This window comes from Poromitra crassiceps (assembly GCF_964638095.1).
Source record: "Poromitra crassiceps genome assembly, chromosome: 3".
Lineage (NCBI taxonomy): Eukaryota > Metazoa > Chordata > Actinopteri > Beryciformes > Melamphaidae > Poromitra > Poromitra crassiceps.
In genome coordinates, this window is record NC_139625.1 from 73,994,590 (window position 1) to 74,018,804 (window position 24,215).

Consider the following 24,215-nt stretch of genomic DNA (forward strand, 5'->3'; position numbering starts at 1 on the left):
TGCAACTGACCACAGAATTTAATTTCATCAGGTTCTCATTAAGTGAGGATGGTGCGCTCTTGCAGCCCCTTTGTTATTTAGGCCACATAAAACTTTGCCTCGTGCAGCTAAGAAAGTTCAATTCCAAAATGTTGCTTCTCAAGATGGGAGTGAAGTACATAAATAACAAACATTGACCTCAATCCATGCCGTCATGGTATTATCCAACGCTGTCCGAGGGGCCTCTCACTGGAGGACAGTATGTGTGTGTATGGGAGGGTACCGACAGACAAGTTACCCTGGCGACTAAGCCTCTCTTTCAAGCTGGAGTCTCATCTGAAGGTGGGCCCTCTCTTTGAAACAGAGGATCTGGACTTGTGTCAAGCCAAAGGTCTCAGTGCTCACTCCCCCTCCAAAACACCCTGATGACAGTTGCTGTTAGCCTACTGGATGAGAGGAGCCATCCCACACCGGACAGGACAGCAGCTCCACAGGACAGCGGCTCTCCCATGGGAAAGCATGGAAGCTAGTGATGACCCACCCGCCCCCCCCCCCCCCAAGCTTTCCAATGATGAACTCCTCACCTGCTTTGATGTCCTGGGATCCAGTGGGAGACGATACCCTGTCAAGTGCTACCCACAGCAGAGCACAGATGCTCACAAGTGATTATTTGCAAGTCCAAGTCTTTTTGGTCACAAGTCCAAGTCAAGTCTCTTATAGATGAGCGTTCTATCATCTGCTGCATGCCATTCGGTCTGCTTAGATCGCTGCATCGCTAAAACTAAGGAATTCAAAGCACGTACTGTATTATTCGTATCTATTAGAATATAGTATTATCTTAGGTGGCAAAAGGGGGACAGATTTAGGGGGATGAGGTGGTGGTGGGAGGGAAGGAGGGAGGGAAGTTTGTGTTGATCTGGCTTTTTTTTATTTGACAGTAGACATTTCCTTAATGTTAATGTGTGCGCACACGCGCACACACACGCACACACACACACAACTAGAAATACCGCATTGTGGTTGTATGCCTCCGCCAACAAGTCAGCAGTCTACATCCAAATAAGCCCACAATGCAATGGTGTGGCCATTCAGCCATCCAAGTGGATGTTTGAGCCAAATTTGAAGAAATTCCCTGAAGATGTTCCTGAGATATTGTGTTAACGAGCATGAAAATGGCGGCCGTGAGGTCACACTGACCTTGAACTTTGACCACCAAAATCAAATCAGTTCATCCTTGAGTCCAAGTGCAAAATTTGAAGAAATTCTACCAGGGCTTTCCTGAGATATCGTGTTAACGAGCATGAAGAGGCTGTGAGGTCACAGTGACCTTGAACTTTGACCACCAAAATCTAATCAGTTCATCCTTATAGCCGTGGCCTGGCAAGAGGCATAACAAAAGGGTCTGTATGACATGAAATGGTTATCTGCCATGTACAGTATGTATGTCATATATTGATTATTATGGAGACAGAAAGAGACATGCAAAAGTAGTGAGACAGAGGAGAACGATGCAGACACAAAGATAGAGACAGAGATAGAGAAAGAGAAAGAGGGACAGGAGAAGGATGGAGACAGACCGACAGAGAGAAAGAGAGACTATCAAAGGTTTCATCAGTCTTCCCTGCGACACAGTGAGGAGATGGAGGGACAAGGATGCCGTTTGTTCTTTAATGTGCTCTCTCACTCTCACACGGAATTACAGGAGAGCACATGGGAATCCATTTCACACACATGAGGATGATGAAAGGAAATGTGATATGGAATAAAGAAGACTTGATTTGTACACAATGACAAAGTTTCATGAAGTGTCTCTTTCTGACTGGGATCACGTCCGCTCCTTATGCTAAATAGAAAAGCCATATTTCACCTTCTTATGAATTGACTTTATTGAGGGAATATCAACTCCACAATCAAGATTAAAAAAATAATAAGAAAAAAAAACTGTTGTGGAGTTGGGTGGTAGTTTAACTACATCAAATCTCCGTAGCATTTCAGTAGTGAACTACTTTGGGTCGTTAATTACAAACTACATATTCATAGTATTCTCATGATGTTTTTTGCCATACAATATGGCACAATGCCACAGCTCATTGATTGTAAACATACTGTCAAGTAGTGAAATCACTCACTCGCTACTTCTATAAAGAATTTGTGGCGTGGTCTGCCTTTAAAAAAAAGGTCTGCATTTCAATTCCTCACAGAGATGCAAAAAACATGATGTTATAGCTTATGAAGCATTACTTAAGTGATATTTCAATGTTATTGCACAAGATATTACAACAAAGTAAAGTAATGCATGATTGTAGAGCTAAGAAACAATAGGTCCCCTTGTCAAAAGTCATGGAATGTTAATGATAAAGTAGAAGTGCTCCATAGTGGACAGTTTGTATGGGGCTGTTGTGTTGTGTTCACATTCTGCCCTCTAGTGGTAGTAAACCGCCATTGAAGGAGCATCCCATCATCACATATGTTCGGGGTGGTTCTGCAGACAGTGGATGAACTCTTTCACTTCCTTACCCTCAAAGCAGATGAGGTAGACGGCGGTGAACAGCGGAAATCTGCAGGAGAGAATACACAGTCACAATCAACTCAATGTATTACGTCAGGGGTGTCCACACTTCTTTTGAATGGGGGGAGGAATTAGATCATGTGAAGATACCAGGGGGCCAGGTGCTTCTCGCATCATATGGGTTATATTAAAAAAAAACACACACATACAATACACATACGCACACATACTCTAAGGATTTTGTTTACAGTACCATGTGAAAACATTAGTTCTGCCTCCGTTGTTCCGACTCTGTACTTGTCTACAAACTGTATAGTAGTGCCGTCATCATTAGGTGAACGGAAAAAAATGCAAAGTGAAATTGCTTGATTAACCAATACTGTGTGGAGGACCACATACATGTATAGTTTATTCTGAGACGGGCCACAATTGGCCCCCGGGGCCAGACTTTGGACATGCCTGTGTCATGTGATCTTTGGCAGCTCACTGTATCAGAACAAGGTCTTTGTTTGATGTTTGACTATTCAAATGGTCCTGCCGCTAAATAATGTATTCATGCATTTATTCATTTGTGTCTAACTGTATATAGGCCTTGAGGTTCAGTGCCTTTGTGATGACCCCTCCCACTCTCCTGGCCCCGCCTTGCAGAGTAGGGTCGCCGTTAAGGGTGACCACCTTAACAACGTCCGGGTAGTGTAGCGGTAGATTCCCTGCGTACCAACACGAGGGTCGCAGGTTCGCGCCCCGTGTTACCTCCGGCTTGGTCGGGCGTCCATACAGGCACGATTGGCTGTGTATGCGGGTGGGAAGCCGGAATGGGGGTCTGTGTCCTCGTCGCTGCACTAGTGCCTCCCCTGGTTGATTGGGGCGCCTGTTCGGGGCGGAAGGGAACTGGTGGGAATAGCGTGATACTCCCACGTGCTACGTCCTGCCGGTGAAGCTCTCCCCGCTGAAAATGGGGGGAAATCAGAAAAAAACTTCAGACCATTCAGTCTCTCTCCATCCTCACCAATGCACCTTTCTTCTGTTCTTTTGTTTAATGGAGTTTAAGTTGTCTAGTTATTTTCCCTTAGTTTTAGTAAATAAATTATAATAATAACAATTTATTATTTAGTTAATACAATATAATTTATTAACATTATTTTCCATTCATTTTTTATTAACATTAATTTCCATTCATTTTAGTTAATAAAACGAAGGGAAAATAATTACACAACACAACCTACATTACATTGACATCAAAAATTGTTGCAAGAGCCGCATCCACAAAAGTCCCTTTCCCCCCTTTGTTTTTTTAGATTTCTATTTATTTATTTATTTTAAGTAGGACTTAAAAGAGCCACAACTACCCATGAAGGAGCCGCATGTGGCTCTAGACTCTAGAGCCTTGGGTTGAGTATCACTGGCTTAGAGTATTGTGTTGTTCAGGGCTGTAGTTTACACAGTGCAACACTTGTTGATTGTTTGTGGGCCAAATGGTCATGATAAAAAATAAAAAATAAAATAAAAAGTAGATTTGTATTTTTGTAAAAAAAACTAGAACGACCGCAACGCGGACTTATGCCTCCCCCATTAGTTCATTCTTGAGTCCAAATCGCCATTTGAGGCAAATTGGAAGAAATTCTGTCAAGGCGCTCCTGTGATGTTGCGTTACAGAGCTTGGAAATTGGGTGTGTCAGGTCACAGTGACCTTGAACTTTGACCACCAAAATGTAATCAGTTCATCCTTGAGTCCAAGTGGACGCTTGAGGCAAATTCGAAGAAATTCCATCAAGACATTCCTGAGATATCGCGTTAACAAGCTTGAAAATGGCATTCGAGAGGTCACAGTGACCTTGACCTTTGTTAACCAAAATGGAATCAGTTCATCCTTGCGTCCAAGTCGATGTTTGAGCCAAATCAGAAGAAATTCTATCAAGCCGTTCTTGAGATATTGCGTTAACCAACTTTGTGAATGGCGTTCGTGAGGTCACAGTGACCTTGAAGTTTGACCACCAAAATGTAATCAGTTCATCCTTGAAGCCAAGTTAATGTTTGAGGCAAATTTGATGAAATTACGTCAAGGCATTCCTGAGATATGGCGTTAACATGCTTGAAAATGGCGTTGGAGAGGTCACAGTGACCTTGACCTTTGATCACCAAAATGTAATCCTTTCATCCTTGCGCCCAAGTCGACGTTTGAGCCAAATTGGCAGAAATTCCATCAAGCAGTTCTTGAGATATCGCTTTAACGAACTTGGGAATGGCATTCGTGAGGTCACAGTGACCTTGACCTTTGACCACGAAAATCTAATCAGTTCATCCTTGAGTCCAAGTCGATGTTTGAGGCAAATCTGATGAAACTCCGTCAAGGCATTTCCGAGATGTTGCGCTAACAAGCTTGAAAATGGCGTTCGAGAGGTCACAGTGACCTTGGCCTTTGACCACCAAAATCTAATCAGTTCATCCTTGAGTCCAAGTCGATGTTTGAGACAAGTTTGATTAAATTCTGTCAAGGCATTCCTGAGATATCACAATAACAAGCTTGAAAATGGCGTTCGAGAGGTCACAGTGACCTTGACCTTTGACCTTTGACCACCAAAATCGAATCAGATCATCCTTGAGTCTAAGTCGATGTTTGAGGCAAATTTGATGAAATTCCGTCAAGGCATTCGTGAGATATCGCGTTAACAAGCTGGAAAATGCCGTTTGAGAGGTCACAGTGACCTTGACCTTTGGCTTTGATCACCAAAATGTAATCCTTTCATCCTTGAGTCTAAGTCGATGTTTGAGGCAAATTTGATGAAATTCCATCAAGGCGTTCCTCAGATATCGTGTTAACAAACATCGTACGGACGTACGGACAGACAACCTCACGACAAGCTCACGACCCCCACTATCCCCGGAGGTGGTTGAAGCATACAAACGTTTGTGCGCACAAGCTGAGAATTTCGTAAACAAAACACACTAAATGTAACAATTAGGGTTAAAATGTAAAAATGTAATAGTTTTTCAATTGTATTATGCTGTAATTTTGATGTCTGTAATGCTGTGGTATCTTTTGCGATGACACGTTACATGTATATTTCAGTTTGTGCGTTGAATGAATGTAATGAGTGATTGTTTTGATATTTATTGGGGACTACGGATGTAAATTAGCATTAGCTAACTCCGGCATATTTACATGTTTTCGTATATAGAGGCTTCTGTATTTCTGAACATGTCCATTAATGTGCATTGTCCCGTCACAATAAACCAATAAAGTAAAGTAAAAGTAAAGATTTCACACATTCTGTAGTTCACACATTAGGCCAATTTCACATAATGCCAATTTCTGGAACTCATCTCGTGACCCACCCAGTGGTGTCCCATGACCCCCACTTTGGGACCCACTGCTCTAGGCAAGAAACTTGTGGCCTAATCATAATTTCTTATGCGATAGTATTCTGTATTCTGTCTCGTTATGTGGTAGCCTATCGGTCAAAAAGTGAATGTCTCTAGTTTAGAGTCAACAGTGTATGATACATACTACTGTACAATACTTCATATGACATCTGTAGGATGTAAATATACTCACTTGTCGACCAGGTCCTTCTTCAGGAGGATCTTGTACACCTCAGCTGAAGTCTGTGGGCCTTGAAGCTTCTGGCCGTTGAGCATTTCTGCCTCCAGCTCAGTGATGGACTGGAGAGCCACACACAGTTTCAATGTTGTTTAGTTTCAATTTTGTGACATATTTGATCTCAAATTTCATCTTCCCTTAAAGGAATATAACAGGGTTTTTTGGAGATTGGCCCATAGCGTCACGAGAAGACAAATATCATCATCCATGTCTGTCCCTGGTAGATCATTTGCTTCACGGCCACATGCTAACACTTTAGCATACAAACAACGACAGTCAATTTCGCTATCCAGCTCACCTTGGACGTTTTGACGAAGGCCTCTGCAACTTTGCGGTTGCGTCCTCCGTAGCAGGTGGTGATGAGGTCGGCCACGCCGCAGCTCTCCAGGAAGGTGACGGAGCTCACCTGGCCCTTGCAGAACAACTTGGCAAAGGAGATCATCTCCATCAGACCCAACCGGATCACCGCTGACTTGGTGTTGTCCCCAAAACCCAGGCCATCACAGAAGCCAGCGCCCACCGCCACAATGTTCTGCCAGGCACAGGGAGAGAGACAGAGATCATTGAGATGGGAGGTGCACTGAGACCAAATTTGGATTGAAGAAGTTTTAGACACAAAGGAAGGTTTTTGCATAAGATGAATATGTAAAGAAAGAAGATTCTCCATGTTCAAATTGTCAGTCAAAAGATTTATGTGATTAAAAGATACAGAGGTAGTCTGGGTTGCTGAAGTTGAAAACGGAAAGGAATGACCAGACCTCAAGTAGCTATTGCAGAAGTGAAACATCTCCCATTAGGGGCGCAAGGGGAAGGTGATAAGTGCGGTACACACCCAGACATGAGGGTCACAGGTTCAAGCACCCATGTTACCTCCGGGTTTGTCGGGCATCCATACATATATAGTGCCTCCTTTGGTGGGTCAGGGTGCCTGTTTGGGGGGAGGGGAACTGGGGTGTGGGGGAGGGGGGGAATAGCGTGATCCTCCTATGCGCTACATTCTGACGATGAAACTCTTCGCTGTCAGGTGAAAAGAAGCGGCTGGCAACTGCACAAGTATCTGAGGTAGCATGTGCTAGTCTACAACTTTCGGCAGAGGGGGTGGAGCAATGACTGGGACAGGGAATGGGCCTTTTTCACAGCCACCATTTTGTGTCTAAAAGGCAGGGTAAACACAGGTGCAAGCAAATCATTAATTAGGGCCCCAGCACTGGAACACCTAAATGGACTGGGAGTTGGAAACCCTAATTATGTTTTGGTTGCACCTGTGTTACTTCCTGCCTTTTAGACACAGAATGGCTGCTGTGAAAAAGACTAATTGGTACAAAGAGAGCCGCAGGAATGAGTCCGGAAGTATTTTCCGGGTTCTTCAGTGAAAAGGTCTATGGGGTTTTAGAATGGGGATTTCACTTAAATGCATAAAATGGTCTGTGGTTAACAAAAGTTTTTCGAAATGCGAACCTGGGTTCTGCATGATAATCTTCACAAACGTGAACAACTTTTATGACTTTTGGAACGTAAACGATTTTTTTTTTAAAGCGATTTCTGTAAAACGCTTCAAAAGGCATAAAAGTTATTCACGTTTGTGAAGAGTGCCCAGGGGTGGGCAACATCTTTTTCCTGAGGGCCATACTGACATCAAGTAAGCGAATGGCCACATATTGGAGATTAGTGCCAACACTCCCGATTTCCACAGGAGTCTCCCTATTTTTAACCCTCTCTCCCATTGTGATTGTTTATGTAGAGCACACATGGGCCGTATTTTGCCCACGTGTGCTCTACATAAACACTCTACATTGTGTTGAATCCACAGAGGTTGGCTGTACCTTCAGAGCTCCACAGAGCTCCACCGTGTCGCTCTCCTGGACCACAGTGATGCGGAAGTTGGGAGTCTGGAACAGCTCTTTGAAGATGTGGCCGTTCGCCTCGTTTTTTGCCCCTGAAATGAATGCAGCTTATTAAAATAGAAAGGCAGAACTCCATTCAAGTAGAAGGCTTGGCTGATATCCAAAAATGTAATTATGCAATACTGTCCCTCCAAAATGCTGTGATAGTAGAAGAATAGAGAAGTGACCAGTAACGAGAAAGAAACAGTGAAGTGCTTTCCGCCCAATCAAATGCTAAAATCAGACTTGATGATAAGAAAGAAAGAAAGAAAGAAAGAAAGAAAGAAAGAAAGAAAGAAAGAAAGAAAGAAAGAAAGAAAGAAAGAAAGAAAGAAAGAAGTCTAACCGATGGTGGTTTCGCAGAACTTCTCGTCTGCGACCTCGTTGGCGATGTTGGCGCCCATCAGGACGCTGACCTCGATCTCGAGTTTCTCTCTGATGATGTCGGAGATGAGCTTCAGCCCCTCTGGACCTTCATCTACACCCTGCAGCATGACAAGCAACATGCATGACATTTACTACCAGAACTTTCTACTGTTACTTCTGTCCATTTTCTGCTCTGACTGATTTCAACATAGAGGCATCAAAAAGCATATCCCTTAATTTATTTAGGCTAATTTACTTACTAAAACTGAGGGAATCAGGAACTATGCAGTTCCAGTTGCAGCTTTTTGCAGCCTAATTGTGATGGCATTTTTCCTATGTGTGGTTAAAGAGTGCAAACAACTGCTGACGTCTCTACATTGGAACAACATGTGCAGACACCGCAAGACAGTGTCACCTAAATCACCTAAATGTCACCCAGAGAGAATATCCGCGCTTCTGCTGACAAAACCTGCAAAACCGGTAGCCTGGGTAAACCCAGCCCCCAGTGACCTGCTCTCAGGCTCACCCTGCTTACAGTCACACTAGTGACTGGGAACTGAGAGAGCAGGTCACGTGGGGGCTGGGTTTACCCAGGCTACAAAACCGGTGCCTCTCAGAAAAGGGACTATTAGTGATGATGGATGAAGGATGAGATCTTGAGCACACGGTCAATCTAGGCAGTTTATTAAGGTGCAAACAACCGACTGACGTTTCGACACTACAAGTCTCTTCCTCAGAGTCACATAAATGTCAGTTATTCTCTGAACAGCCTTACCTAAACTGCCGTTATTCTCAGAATAACTGTCAAAACCTGTGACTGACCTTTGGTTCATCCCTGCGAGGCGAGGAGTCTGCAGCAGGCAAGGCAGTTCCTGTTTGTGGTTAAGAGCATGACTATCCTTGTCAGAGGGAACACTTCTGCATGCCTTCTGGTTCTGCCCTTCACTAACGGGGTTCTGGGCCAAAATATTTGACTGGTACTCTAAGGCCTATAAAATAACCCTGCAGCCAGAGGCAGAACTTGCCATCTTCGGCTGCTCGGACTCCTCTCTGAACTTCCCTAGAGCTGTGCAGCAATCTCTGACACTGGGGACAACTGGGGACAACTGTATTGCCCCACTGTGATGTCCCGTGATGTCACTGTGATGTCCCGTGATGTCCCGGCCACAGAAAAACATGACACAGGGGACGGATCAGATGACAGTGTGTTTCCCCTTTTGATGTCCGGGAGTGAAATGAACGATGAAGCTGATGTAACGTTAGCCAGAAATCGCCCAGTGCAAGGTGTTGTCATTGCTAGTTTCTAGCACTCAAAATCTCCCTTATTTTCTTTTCATTACCACTGGGTGAGTAAGTACATCAATGGATGCGTTTCAGCGACTCAGTGGTAGTAAACATTTAAATTAAAAAAAGGGAGATTTTGAGTGCAAGAAATGACAATGACAATGACAACGCCTTGCACTTTGCACCAGGCGTAAGATGTGTGTTAGCCTCCTTGCTAGTGTCGGCCTCCCATATCGAGTTCCATCCTAGCTGCAGGGGACGTTATTAGGGATGCACAATATTGGATTTTTTTTTGCCCCCATCTGATATGCCAATATTTTCTAACTCTTTTGCCCAATACCAATATATGAGCAATTTCTTTCCAGTTAATTTCAAAGAACATCAAGTCCCTCCTGTATTATGGATGGTGGAGGCAGACGATAGCTTAAGACGCAGGGAAGGTAGCATAAGAGGGGCGCCAACGGCTGCGCAAACAATAGGACACCGGTCGTTCATGCGGATCAATCCACGCAAGGCGGCCGGCCCGGACGCCATCCCCGGACGCATCCTCAAGACCTGCGCCCACCAGCTGAGCGGGGGTATTCACAGACATTTTTAACCAGTCCCTCTCCCTCCGGACTGACCCCTCCTGCTTCAAATCTGCAACCAACCATCATCCCTATCCCCAAACAGCAGAAACTGACCAGCCTCAATGACTGGCGCCCCATAGCGCTCACTCCCATAGCCAGCAAGTGCCTGGAGAAACTGGTCATATCACACATCCGCCCCACACCCCCCCCCCCCCCAACCATGACCCTCTACAATTTGCATACCGGCCCAACAGGAGCACAGGGGATGCCATAGCCCACATGCTACACACCGCCCTCTCCCACCTGGAGGGGAGGGACCACGTGCTACACACCACCCTCTCCCACCTGGAGGGGAGGGACCACGTGCTACACACCGCCCTCTCCCACCTGGAGGGGAGGGACACCTATGTGAGAATGCTGTTCGTGGACTACAGCTCAGCATTCAACACCATAGCACCCTCCAGGCTGGTAAGCAAGCTCAAGGATCTGGGCCTGTACACAGCACTGTGTGACTGGATCCTGGACTTCCTGACAGACCGCCATCAGGTGGTGAGAGTAGACAACTACATCTCCTCCCACTGACCATCACACCGACCTTTACACCCATGACTGTGTGGCGACACAGACTTCAAACACCATTGTGAAGTTTGCAGACAACACAGCAGTTGTGGGGCTGATCTCGAATGGCGATGAGACGGCCTACAGGAAGGAGTTGGATGCCCTGGAACAGTGGTGCCAGGTCAACCACCTCTCCCTGAACGTCTCCAAGGCCAATTAGGTCATTGTGGATTACAGGAAGGGGAGGGAGACTGAGACTCACCCCCCAGTCACCATCAATGGCACAGTGGTGGAAAGGGTGGAAAGCCTCAAGTACCTGGGAGTCAACATCCACCAGGACCTGACACCACGACCAGCCACACCGCCACCATCGTCAAAAAGGCCCAACAGCGACTACACGGACTCAGACGCCTAAATTAATTTGGCCTGAGGCCCAAAATCCTCAGGGACTTCTACAGAGGCCCCATCGAGAGCCTGCTGAGTGCTGACCGGCTGTTTCACCACCTGGTATGGGAGCTGTACCACCATGGACCGCAAGGCGCTGAGAATGGTGAGGCGCGCGGCCCAGCACGTGACAGGATGTGAGCTGCCAAAACTGCAGGAACTGTACAATCAGCGGTGCCTCAGGAGGTCCCTGAAGATCATCAAGGACACGAACCACCCGCATAACAGCCTGTTCAATCTTATCTATAGAAACAGTTAGGCCTCTTGAGATCACTAAATCTAGTGTGTGGGTTGGGCCAGTGATGACATCATATCATTAGCTAATTAGCCTAATTAGAAAATCCGGCTGCGTCAGGTCACCCGCACAGGTGCCCTTTACACACCCTGAAGGTTTCAGGCCAAGTAAAATGGCATAGCTGAGGCCGAACTCAGAACTTGAAACAAACAAAGTCCACATACTCAATTTTATATACGTATATAGATGGATAGATTTCCCAAGTTGCAAAACAAATAAATAAAATCTAATCTCTGTCCACAGGGATCATAACAATGTGAAAGTACGGTAAGTGCATTATCGGCCTGTCATATCAGCAGAAATGTTTGTTTCGGGCTGATGCCTAGTCCTTTCTTAAGGCCTTTATCGCCTGATACCGATGGCGTGTCGATATCATTGTGGATCCCGAGACATTATACAACGTGAGTTACACCCAGACACGAAGAAGAAAATGGACATATGGATCTTACTTTGATGAGCGATATCCCGATGGTTCCCTCCGTGATGTGAGGCTTCATCTGATCGCACAGTTTGCCAATGAACTGGTGTGGGATGACGAAGACCAGGATGTTGGCTCCCTTCACAGCCTCGGTGACATCTGGAACTGCCACCTAGTGACGCATCGGCAAAGAAGTTAGACTCCTTACCAATGTCTGTCAGTAAACTTCCATAGCTGCTGGAAATATCCAACCCAATTACCAGAATAAAACACTGGCATTTTACATGTCTGAAAAGCAGGATATGTACAACGTGCAAAATAAATTTGAAACAAAACGTCGGCAAAATACGTTTCTAAAATGTGGCATGGGAGACTCTATGATGTGTATAACATTAATATTCACATATCTAGAAACGTTAAATGCAACATATTTTGATTCAGAAATGTCCATACACAGTATATTACATTTCCGTGGATTCCACATAGGGATGGGCATTTCTAGCAAAAACACTATTCGAAATTCGCTGGCCAAAGTCGACTTTTAATCGAAATTCGAAAATATATATACGGTATATATATATATATTTTTTTTTTGAGTGAAATGTTGCATTGTCTCCCCTGATTCTAAGTATAGTCGAATCACTTGGTTTGAGCAAGTAAAACAATTTTTATAAGCATTTTAAGCAAGGTTTATGGAAAAATGAATGGCGGATGAAATCCCATGAAGAGGGAGAGGTTGCTTATAAAAATTGTTTTACTTGCTCAAACCAAGCGATTCGACTATACTTAGAATCAGGGGAGACAATGCAACATTTCACTCACAATTTCTTTTTCCGAAAATTCGAAATTCGATGCCCATCCCTAATTCCACAGTACTATCCTGCTTTATTATTCTGGCAACTGTGCTGACTCAACATCTCCATGTGACATCATGTCATCAGTGTATAGCCATCTGTGTTCAAGTGTTCTCGGGTGGATTATCCAGATAACAATAACCCCGACAGATCATAAATGTTGGTGAAGGCTGGAAAGTTTGTCCCATTTCTGTTTTCAAAACAATTTTTCTGCTAAAACAAGAAGTATTGCTTGCAGTTGAAGTGAAAAGGTTATTTTCTCTTAATGCACTATATTACAGATCCTGAATGATTTACAGTACTCTGGGTATGGTTGAGGTGAGGACAAACAGTATTATTACTGTAGTTAGTGGATGACACATTAATACAAAATTAATAAATGGATGTAATATTCTTGTGATAAGTTATAAGGTGTGGGTCAAGGTTCATTCCTCTTCTCACAGCTTCTTTTGTCAGAAGAGAAAACTCCCAAGATTGCAAGAGTAATACAATTGCACAAGCAAGAAGCAATTGCACAATTTGCAGATACAATAGTGTCTGTTCTGAATGAATGGATAAAAAAATGCTCAAACTGGGACACTCACCACATTTCTGGGCAGCTTGTGACCTGGGAGGTATTTGACATTTTCATGATCTGTGTTGATGATCTCCGTTAGCTTCTTTCCATCGACCATTTCTTCGAAAACCCACATGTTTACAATGGGATCGAACCTGTTGGATGCTTTGACATTGTGCCCGATGATTTTGGCGATGGCAGAGCCCCTGGAAGGAGCAAAGATACAGTCAGAAGGACAAAGTCAAACTAAAGATCAAGAAGGTTACATGTATTCCCCAAACCCAAATTATCAAACACCCAAATCCACAACAAACAAAGTACGGTAACTTTGTGGATATGAGGTATTTGGGTCTGCTGGCTTTGGACAGTTCCTACAAGCTTGAAAACCAAGCTTTGGTTTAAATTTAACTTTAAAAACCCAGTTGAGAATCTTGAATCAATCTTCATTAAAACGTAATAAAACTGAGCCCTATGCCAGCGTGGATCAAACATCTTAGTGATCCAATACTTGGCTGGTAGAAGGATACCATAATTTTCACGGCAAAGGTCCCTCCAAAAATATGATTATCTACAATCTCACTACAGAGTAACACAGACACACTATACTATAGTCCCCTTTTGGGGCAATATATTAATATTATAAGCTAAAAAAGAGTTTATAAATACATTATAAACTCAGTAGGCTACACAGACACACTTCAAGTCCCTAAAAGAGCATTATTGGGATATTTCAGTGATTTTTCATTGGGGAAAATATTGTATACCCAAAACCCAGCTTGTAGCAGCCTGCAGGGACGTGCACAGATAGACCCCAGGTTGTGCCCAAGCTCATGCGCTTTTAGCCTCTGACTGATAAGTGCCCTTTTTGTAAGGCATGTCCACGGCCAACATTACTGTGTTTCTGAAGCTGTAGCGGGCTCATTTTTAAAGCTAGAGTGAAGATCCTGGTATCATATGAAACTAGAAGACCTAAGGCATCCATTGCTCCCAACCATGTCATGCTACTTTGTAAATTGTGGGTTTGTCTGATGGTTATATGGTTACTGCTGGCTGTACATAATAAGGATAATAAAGATATTTGAACCTTGAAGCATCTGATATGAAGACAACAGGGAAGTCCAAAGAACCAAGCCACAGACCCTGATAATGATGTCACTGGTGGTGAACTTTTCACCACAGGAAGTTTGTTTTTCCAAGTTGGACAAATTTGGCGTGAAAGCTCAGATGAGAATAACATTTTTCCCCCAATATTTTATCTTGCCATTTTCAGAACGTGAAAAACAAAAGGCTCAGACACAGAAAGAAAGAAAAACAAAACAAACAAAAACAACATATCATCCACATTCCAATATTACAGCGTGGCCATGGCGCTACCAGCTGCGTAAAGTGCTTATCTGTAAGAGATGTGCGTGGGATCCCACGCAAAGGGTCCATGAGAAGTCAGCTGGGTGAGTTACATGTTGCTTTTAACCTCGTCCAAGAAAGCCAGCAACAGGTCCCAGATAATTGAGAATTTCCTAAGTGGATTGATCCTCAAGAACCGGAAGTCTCTCCATACGTATAACCGAGACCCTATCCCTCAGCCACAGCTGAAAAGAGGGTGGGGAAGGGGAATGAGTCTCTTGGCGACAGTCGTCCCCTGCATCAGAGACTGTTGCACAGCCGGAGGAAGAAGCAGGGAGGATAGATGAGAATAACATTAAATGCTAATAGATGAAAATATTCTGGGGTAAAGAGGACAGCGTAGATGTCACTAACAAGTAATTGCACCATAGAAATTGTATATACAGTACGTGTAATCAAAAAGTACAAATATCAATCAATCAATCAATCAATCAAATATATATTTATATGGAATCTAGATGTAATCTGAAACTACTACTAGCCTGCTACAGTGTACTTCACCATGACATGATAAGATATGAACTCCATGCTGGCTATGCAAAAAATATATATAATAATAATAATCATTTTGCCATTTTTTTAATACAGGGCAGCTTCCACTAGACGACAGAAGAGGAGAAGACTATTATTAGTATTGGTCTTATATTATTATGTTGGTGCTTTCTCTAACAATAGCACCAAGCAGTCTAGTCTACTCTGCTGGTTAGATGATCAGAGATAAGACTCACATCACAATTTATTATCCTGCTGACTCTGACTGACAACTTTCCCACTGAGTGAGTATAATGCTGTGGAAAGATAAGGGGGGAAACTGCATTGTACAACAAGGGTAAGTCTGTTAACTCTGCTTTCTGCATGCTGTAGCCTACATGAAAGTGTAATCTGACTATTGTGCTGAATTGATCTTGTTAGGTATATAATATTTTATATTTTATATATTAGGTATATCACATTTAATTACAGACAGTTCTGGAATATTATTTGGATAGATAGATAGATAGATAGATAGATAGATAGATAGATAGAAAGAAAGAAAGAAAGAAAGAAAGAAAGAAAGAAAGAAAGACTTAGGGTAAATTTGATCTGAATGAGAATAGGTAGGCCTACCTATGAGTCTCCCCTTTACATCCTCACTTAATGCACTATAAATGTGGTATTTTGCCTATTCTATTTGATTATTTCTGCATCCCTAAACAGTCTTGGAGTTACATAAATTGGGTATAACTGGAAAGCTGAGACTCTTGTGGATTCAATTTTGGATGTGTGATGTTAGTCCCCATAGTAGCCATTTCATTGAAGTGAGACCGTTTTTTCGAAACTTGACCTCACTGTATAAAATGACCCATTCGTTTAGTTAGTAGACATTGTGTCTTACATTCGTAGTAAGTGTATTGAGCGTGTATTTTAGCAATATGCTCTTGTGGTCTGTGGTCTTTATTGCCATAGTAAATTTAACTTCTTTATGTGTAAAGTGGAAGGAGGGCTGCACTTCAAGTGTGCTCACCCAGTGGCACCACATTGTGTTAATCTGGGCTGGGCCTGACTGTATCTAACTTTATTTTTCATAACTGTATGAGAGTGGTGCACTTTTTCACTTGAGCACCTGCAACAGATGACTCGAGGGAAATAACGACATAGGAATTATATGTGAAATGCACGAGCTGGACTATGACTAATCAACTAATACATCTATAAATCTGCAAATCGCACTTTCTTACAATTTGCTATGGCTTTACAGGAGCAGCGGGTCCTGCACTGCACTTCACATCAGTGATTACATAAATCATAATGCTATATAGCCATAACTAAAATACTTTGCAACACATCTCTCCAGAAAGAGCAAAGGAAAAGTTACCAGTTCCCAGATCCCACGATGCAGACTTTCTTTCCAGGCATTTTTGGAGGAGGAAAATCACGGTTAGGATTGAAGAGTAGCCCGTTTTAGTAGATCCGTCCATATAATAACTTCCTCATACGCCCTATCCTAAGTGAGATACCCTCCTCCCCTCTCCTCCCCACGCCTACATCTTTATCTCATTTGCAAAAAATATTAACATAATAACCGAACATTATCTTCCGTTCTTGTTATAGAGTACTTACTGAATCACTTATTTCCAGCATGCAGACATAATCTAGATCGCCTTTTTAGTACTATCTTCTAAAATGCGTAAGATGCAGGGCTGGATAAAGTGAGCAGCAATTTCACTTCGACTTCCGGTCTAGATTCTTCAAAATAAAAGCTTTCATTCAAACTCGATAATACACAAATGTAGCCTACGTGATGTCACACAAATTGAATGTGCATACCCTTGGAAGAGGTGATATTACATTTAGACAGAGGGGAACCGTCTGGGCCTTCTAGGTATTCAGTGAAGGCCCAAGAAGAAATTGAAAAGAAAATAATTTTTCCCCTAATAAATTAGGCTATTTGTATTTGTTATTTATTAGTTTTTATTCACTGAAATAACAGTATAATGTCCCTAAATTGTTCAGATCTTGGACTCACTTTGTTTCAGCAAATATGTGGTTAAATATTTGGACCAGCCTCCAGCGGCAAATGGTATTTGATTGACAGCAAGCCAGCAATTGATGATTCTGAGATTTCGGAGAAGTAGGAAGTGTGGCGGAGTTTTCAAACCAAAGGATTTAATGTCTGATTGAAAATTAGAGCTATCAACCTGCAAAAAGCTATATTTTCGCCATTTCCAGGGTAGCAACTGGGAACTTTACCCTTAGTTTACATGCAGTTGAGTACAAGAGGCTATTATTAGGCTACAGTTACTGCTGTGCGGTGCTGTGCTGTGCTGTGGGTTGCTTGTTGCTTTTTGGAGGATTTGGGTTTTGTCTTCAAGTGAACCACTGTGAACGTCATTGGTAAGTTATTATTATTTTATTTTATTTTATTTTATTTTATTGCTGGTGGTGTCACTGGGGCAGCTGATGTCGGTGTGCAGGGGGAGTTTTGGACCCGCACACGGGTTTTGTTGTGTCTCGCTTCACTTCGCTTGCCACGAGACCTCCTACTATATTAACGTCACTGCGTGCTAGTTTCCACAAACCCGCCTCAGTCTGTCGAGTTCGTTCTGCTTTTAATTTCAGAGTCTTCACCTGGTCTTTCTGTGTATTGAGCTAATTGTTGGTTGTGTTATTGACAGTGACAGCCATTTGTTTATCTAGCCTAATGTAATTTTCATAGCTGAGGAGGTAGTGGAGTAATTATTGTGTGTAACGATACAGTCAGCGACCTAAGCTGGCTGTGGAAGACAACTCATCATAGATCTTGGGCATGTAGTCTTTCCAATAGCCAGTTTACGCCCTCACCAATGCGTAAAGACGCACGCAGTTCGCACAGAGAGAGACCTCAGACTGGCAGTGTGTGTGTGTGTGTGTGTGTGTGTGTGTGTGTGTGTGTGTGTGTGTGTGTGTGTGTGTGTGTGTGTGTGTGTGTGTGTGTGTGTGTGTGTCAGAGTGGGACATTCTTTTTAAGCGGTTTCATTCACTTGATCCATTCCCAGCATTGCATGATTTTTAGTTATTCGGTTTTGGACCAGGTTTGATCAGTAGAATATATATTTTACATTTGGGTTTATTGCCTGTGTGGGGGTGGGTGGGTTACGTTATAAAGGCCCGTTCTGATAGGCACAGTTCGCCACTGCATTTAGATATATATCCTTTGGTATTGTAGTGCTGAAGATGACAGGACAGGACAGCTACGCGGAGGGCGGAAAAGTTGCCCAGCTCGTCCTGAACAATTTACTCTTGCACTGGAATATAAATGGATGGAAGGATATGAACTATGAGCTTAGGCCAGTGGTTTTCAAAGGCTGAGACTGTGTGGGCCTTCCCCCCATGGATGCTCCCCCCAGACCCAGACAAAGCTTGGAAAAAGGTGAACCCCTGTTCAATTCCTGGATGCCTATGGGATCGTGAGTATTATTTGATCCCATACAGACACTCAACCACTGAGATAAGATATACGAGGGATCAGCCGAGCAGCATTTTGGTAAACAAGCAATGGAACCCTATGGAGCACAAGTGGCGCGAGGCGTGAGTGTCTGGCTGCTCTAGCCAGTTAACTCTGTTTACATTTTAAAAACTGCCACAGTTCACACAACTTTAACATGACATGCATATACATCAAACTCTTGAGCTACTTCTGCTCTCACTCAGAATGTCAAAATATAAGCGATGTGATGTATAGTTTTTGAGATATTATAGGCTATTCTACAGTATGTGATCTCCTTTTGATAACTAATATCATATTTTTCACTTCCATTCACTGTGACTGAGTCTCCCCAACTGTTTGGAGCCCCGCTGGGGAGGCCCGCCTGGCCGCCTCCCACTTTGAAAACCTCTGGTTAGGCTCTTGATATTACTGAGCTTCAACCCGGATTTAATTTCCCTCAACGAAACACACTTAACTGGAATATCCGATTAACATTGATGGATACAGTATACCTGGTTTGGCTATAATGGAAAAACTCACACTAAGGCCCCTAGGGCCTTAGTTGGGGGGGGGGGGGGGGGGGGGGGGCATAGATCAAGCACCACTGCGACATCCAGTGTCCAGTCCCAATAAGGGTTTAACCAACTGGATACTGCTGCAATGCCATAAACTCCCCTCACACTTTAGTTTTAAACATTTTCTTTTTCATTTCCCCCTTCAGAAATGGAAGATGAAATTGTCGCCCTGGTTGTTGACAATGGCTCCGATACGTGCAAAGCTGGCTTTGCAGGAGATGATGCTCCACGTGTCGTCTTCCCCTCCATTGTTGGACATCCCAGACATCAGGTACAGTTTCCCCACCACATCTTCTCTTACCACTAGTGTCAATGCAGAAGATCTGAAAGATAATGCAGAAAACATGCTACAGCGTCAAAGCACTCGCCGAATGCATAGAGAGCTACGCCGCGGCTGGCGAGGCTGCCGGCGCAGCTCCCCGAAAATGTGACTCGACGCAGCTGACGTATATGTACAGGAGAGAGTGAACGCTATTACCAAATGCACTACATTCTCTCATTGGGCTAACTTCTAGTCATTGAAATCCTAGTGAAATTACCAAATTGACTCCCCTGCGACCCCATTCGAGTATAGGTCTAGCTGCTGTCAGCAAGGCAAGGCTCCAAGTTGAGGCTGACGTTGGAGCATGTTACCAGCTTAATTGTTAGCTGCACTTGTGCACATTTTGAGTTTAGTCTTGTTGTGCTTCACTAATCATCTAACCACTATCCAACTAATCATCTATCCAACTAATCATCTAACTACTATCCAACTATCCAACTAATCATCTAACCACTATCCTGTTTGCCTCCCTAGGGTGTCATGAATGGTATGGGCCAGACAGACATTTATGTCGGTGACGAGGCACAGAGCAAGAGGGATATCCTGACCCTGAAATACCCCATTGAGCACGGTTATGTCACCAGCTGGGATGACATGGAGAAGATTTGGTATCATACCTTCTACAATGAGCTGAGAGTTGCCCCTGAGGAGCACCCTGTCCTGCACACAGAGGCAGCCCTCAACACCAAGTACAAGAGGGAAAAGATGACCCAGGTAACTAGAGTTTTTGGCTTCTGTGTATCTGGACTTCTATTCTGTTCACCTGAAAGTGCCCAGCAACAGGATGCTGTGTAGCTGGTCTATCACGCTGCTGAATTTGCCCCTGCTCCTTCACACTAAAGTTACCTCTGTCCTCCTGAGCTGATCTTTTCATCTCTGTGGAAGCTTCAGGTTTTTGCCTCTCTGCAATATGATGAATCAGTACTGACTAGTTGGAGCATAGCTTGCGTTAGAACTAACCACCAATGTTGACTGCATGATTCAACGGTTTACTAGTAGAGTAGGCTGTTGGGACACTATCTTTTTTAAGTGGTGCAACCGCTTCTATAAACGACTTTGTGTGTAGGAGCACAAGATGTTACTCCCCGAGATGTGTGTGTATGTGTGCGGGCGACTGTGATGTTACTCAGGCATCTGGCGAGATGTGTGTGTATGTGTGCGGGCGACTGTGATGTTACTCAGGCATCTGGCGAGATGTGTGTGGGGGAGATTTGGAGGTCGGTGCCCGGTACATTGAAGGGCGGTCAAGATTTTGTGATGGAAGTGCTGTCACTCGGGCAGTTGTGTGTGTTGAATGCATTTGTAATTGCGCAACTGTGATGTCACTCGAGCAACTGTGATCTTATCTTAGTCACAATTTGTGATGGAAGTGAGTCGGGCAGTTGTGTGTGTGTGTGTGTGTGTGTGTGTGTGTGTGTGTGTGTGTGTGTGTGTGTGTGTGTGTGTGTGTGTTGAATGCATTTGCAATTGCTCAACCAATTCTTCTCCTCCAGATCATGTTTGAGACCTTCAACACCCCTGCCATGTATGTGGCCATCCAGGCTGTGCTATCCCTGTATGCCTCTGGTCGTCCCACTGGTATTGTCATTGACTCTGGTGATGGTTTGACCCAATCAGTGCCCATCTATCAGGGCTACGCCCTGCCCCACTCCATCTTGAGGTGGCGTGGTCACCTGAATGGCCAGGACCTCACAGACTACCTCATGAAGCTCTTGACTGAGAGGGGCTACAGCTTCACCACCAGAGGTTGGCACACATTCTCACTACAACAAGCTAATTTTGCAAGTTGGAACATGTTTGTATTGCAACTTACTGACACCCCATTTACACCTGGTTTTTAAATGTGACCTATATCTAGATAACTTATCCTGATACAGGTCGCATTTAAAAACCAGGTGTAAATGTGGTGCGATTGGTTTTCTTTTCCTGTCAACAGCTGAGCGTGAGATTGTGCGTGACATGAAGGAGAAGCTGTGTTACGTTGCACTGGACTTTGAGCAGGAGATGGGCACCGCTGCCTCATCTTCATCACTGGAGAAGAGCTATGAGCTGCCTGACGGACGGATCATCACCATTGGCAATGAGAGGTTCCGTTGTCCCGAGGCTCTCTTCCAGCCCTCCTTCCTTGGTGAGTCACATTAGGAGAAATATGACTAAAACTGAGCAAAGTGTATAATATGCAAACAAATGAAATGTAAGCTCTTAAACTTAACATGTCAACCTCTTCATAGATTTGGATTCTGGCGGTATCCATGAGGCAACCTTCAACAACATCATGAAGTGTGACGTCGACATCCGTAAGGACTTGTACGCCAACACAGTGCTGTCTGGTGGCACCATGATGTTCGCTGGCATCGCTGACCGCATGCAGAAAGAAATCACCTCCCTGGCACCCACCACCATGAAAATCAAGGTAACACTCCTCCTTTTTGCTCTGACTTCCACCTCTCTCCAAGGCAATGAGAGAAAATGTACTGGAAATATCTATATACATCTACTTCCACCTGGGGGACAAACTGAGTTAATGCAGGAGAACCACCCCTAACATCAGGGCTTCTAGCTCTACTTGCTAGACTGAGTCTACTATGGATTAACAAGGTTATTAACAAGCTATTTGTTTTAACAAGGCCTTGTTCATCTTCCTCCCGGCAGATCATTGCTCCCCCAGAGAGGAAGTACTCCGTATGGATCGGAGGTTCCATCCTGGCTTCCCTGTCCACCTTCCAGCAGATGTGGATCAGCAAGGAGGAGTACGACGAGTCCGGGCCCAGCATGGTCCACAGGAAGTGCTTCTAATCTAAACAGACTGTCAAGACCCCCCCCCCCCCCCAAAAAAAACCCACACTGCTATGAAGCCAAACGACTGGCTCTGCATACATGACGCCGAGCACACCAACAATCACTGGTGTATGCAGAGCCCCAGCACCTCTTCCATTCCCCCTCATCACTATGGCAAGTGTACCATGCCACCTGATGGGGGAGATACTCTGCAGCAAGTGATCTCACCAGAGCATCCCAGGCAGGGTTTTTGCATGTGAGGAACATGATGTCCATTGTCGTGTTTGTGTAGGTCATTCCAGAATGTCAGATGTTTGTTCACCACCTTATTTGCGTCTATGAAGATTTATTCCCTGGTGGAAAGAAGAGAAAAAGCGAGCACTCAATCAACGTCAACGCTGATGAAGGCTACCTGCTGAAACGCTACTGCTGTTGTTTGCCGTTATTCCCTGGTGGGCCCGCACTGCCCAACAGACATGTTTTGTTTTTCTACTTTCAGCCTTAAATGATACTTGGTCCAGTTTGTCATTATGTAAAAGACAAAGCTTTTACGAGGGACTCCACCTTCTGTACCTGCTCTGCGTTTGATTCAGCTCATTCCTTAAATATTGTGTAAGGAAATATGCTTTGTTATCCCAAGATTACATCACTGAGTAACTGAGTATGTTTCTTTACACCCTGGAAACTCTCATAAGAGCTTAGACTGATGCACTCTTACCAACTGTACACACACAAAAAATACACACACTGAAAAATTGCACACTAAAAAAACATACAAAACAATACAATAGCCTGTTAATCATCAGTGTGACTCCAGGTTGGTTGGGGAGGAACTTGTCAAAACTTTTCACAGCATTTTCCACACACACACACACACACACACACACACACACACACACACACACACACACACACACACACACACACACACACACACACATAGATAGATAGATGTAGGCTATGTGTATGTAGCCTATATATAATCATAGAATGTCCCACTGTGTGTTATCTGCACAGTAATTACTTATTAGTCTACGAATTTTAAAAAGTAAAAAAAGTAATACAAGTATTACTTGGTATCAAAAGTAATTAGACATTACTTAGCTACCCCTCCTAATGAAAAAGTGATTTACCACCTGTTTAGCCATCTCCTTTTAGAAACAAATCCACTTTATTGGAACAATAATTAACCTGCAGGTGGAGTCAACAATCAACTAGTCTCGCTGGCCAGCCTCCTCTCCCTTCCTCAGGGAGAGGAGGCTGGCCAGCGAGACTAACAATCAACCTAACTGCATACTACTTTTTAGTGCTTAACTAGGATAAAAATCTAGTCACGTTCTGGCAATGCAGTATAGTCTCGCATCCAGACCTCACATAGCCAGACCTTTTCAGACACTTAATTTCAGTGCTGTAGCCTACCAGATAGTGTTGGGGAAAGTAATGCAACTTCGCAGTTTACTTAGATTAGTAACTAACATAATTGCTGTTTTGGAAATTGTAATCCCTTAAATTACTGTAAGTAGCCTACTAAAAGTGACAGATTTTTCAATGTAGGTTCTTTGGCTATAGTACCAAAGTCACGCACTCTTCTGGGTTCTGCATCCACACCAAGGGATGTCTTCTGCCATTCATTTTCCCAGATATTTCGTAAAATGTTTATAAAAATAGTTTTACTTGGTCAAACCGATTCAGCTATATTTAGCGCTCTCAAAAATAATGAATATACACTGATGCACCCACCTCCACATTTTTTTATTGTTCTGTTAAAGTCTGGCATTTACAGTCATTAGCCTACTGGTCATACACATCCACACGGTCATACAAAATCAAGACAGTTTAATGGCACAGCTTGGCTGGTATCAAACCGAGTCTGT

General features: G+C 43.7%; 2 protein-coding genes across 2 annotated transcripts; one reads left to right on the forward strand and one right to left on the reverse strand.

Moving 5' to 3' along the window:
- Positions 1-1,620: 1,620 nt before the first annotated feature.
- gpd1c (glycerol-3-phosphate dehydrogenase 1c) lies at positions 1,621-16,713 on the reverse strand. The gene is made up of 8 exons (XM_083632743.1): positions 16,576-16,713; positions 13,345-13,522; positions 11,938-12,078; positions 8,319-8,457; positions 7,913-8,025; positions 6,388-6,621; positions 6,045-6,151; positions 1,621-2,537 (listed from the first exon to the last, which is right to left on the reverse strand). The coding sequence occupies exons 1-8, from the start codon at positions 16,614-16,616 to the stop codon at positions 2,441-2,443; spliced, it is 1,050 nt and encodes a 349-aa protein (XP_083488869.1). The 5' UTR covers positions 16,617-16,713; the 3' UTR covers positions 1,621-2,440.
- Positions 16,714-17,464: 751 nt separating this feature from the next.
- On the forward strand, positions 17,465-22,359 carry LOC310773615 (actin, cytoplasmic 2-like; the record flags this gene model as incomplete). Its single annotated transcript, XM_083633537.1, has 7 exons — positions 17,465-17,594; positions 19,388-19,512; positions 20,038-20,277; positions 21,057-21,309; positions 21,500-21,691; positions 21,795-21,976; positions 22,216-22,359. Exons 2-7 carry the CDS (start codon positions 19,390-19,392, stop codon positions 22,357-22,359), a joined length of 1,134 nt encoding a protein of 377 aa, XP_083489663.1. The 5' UTR covers positions 17,465-17,594; positions 19,388-19,389.
- Between the last annotated feature and the right edge of the window lie 1,856 nt (positions 22,360-24,215).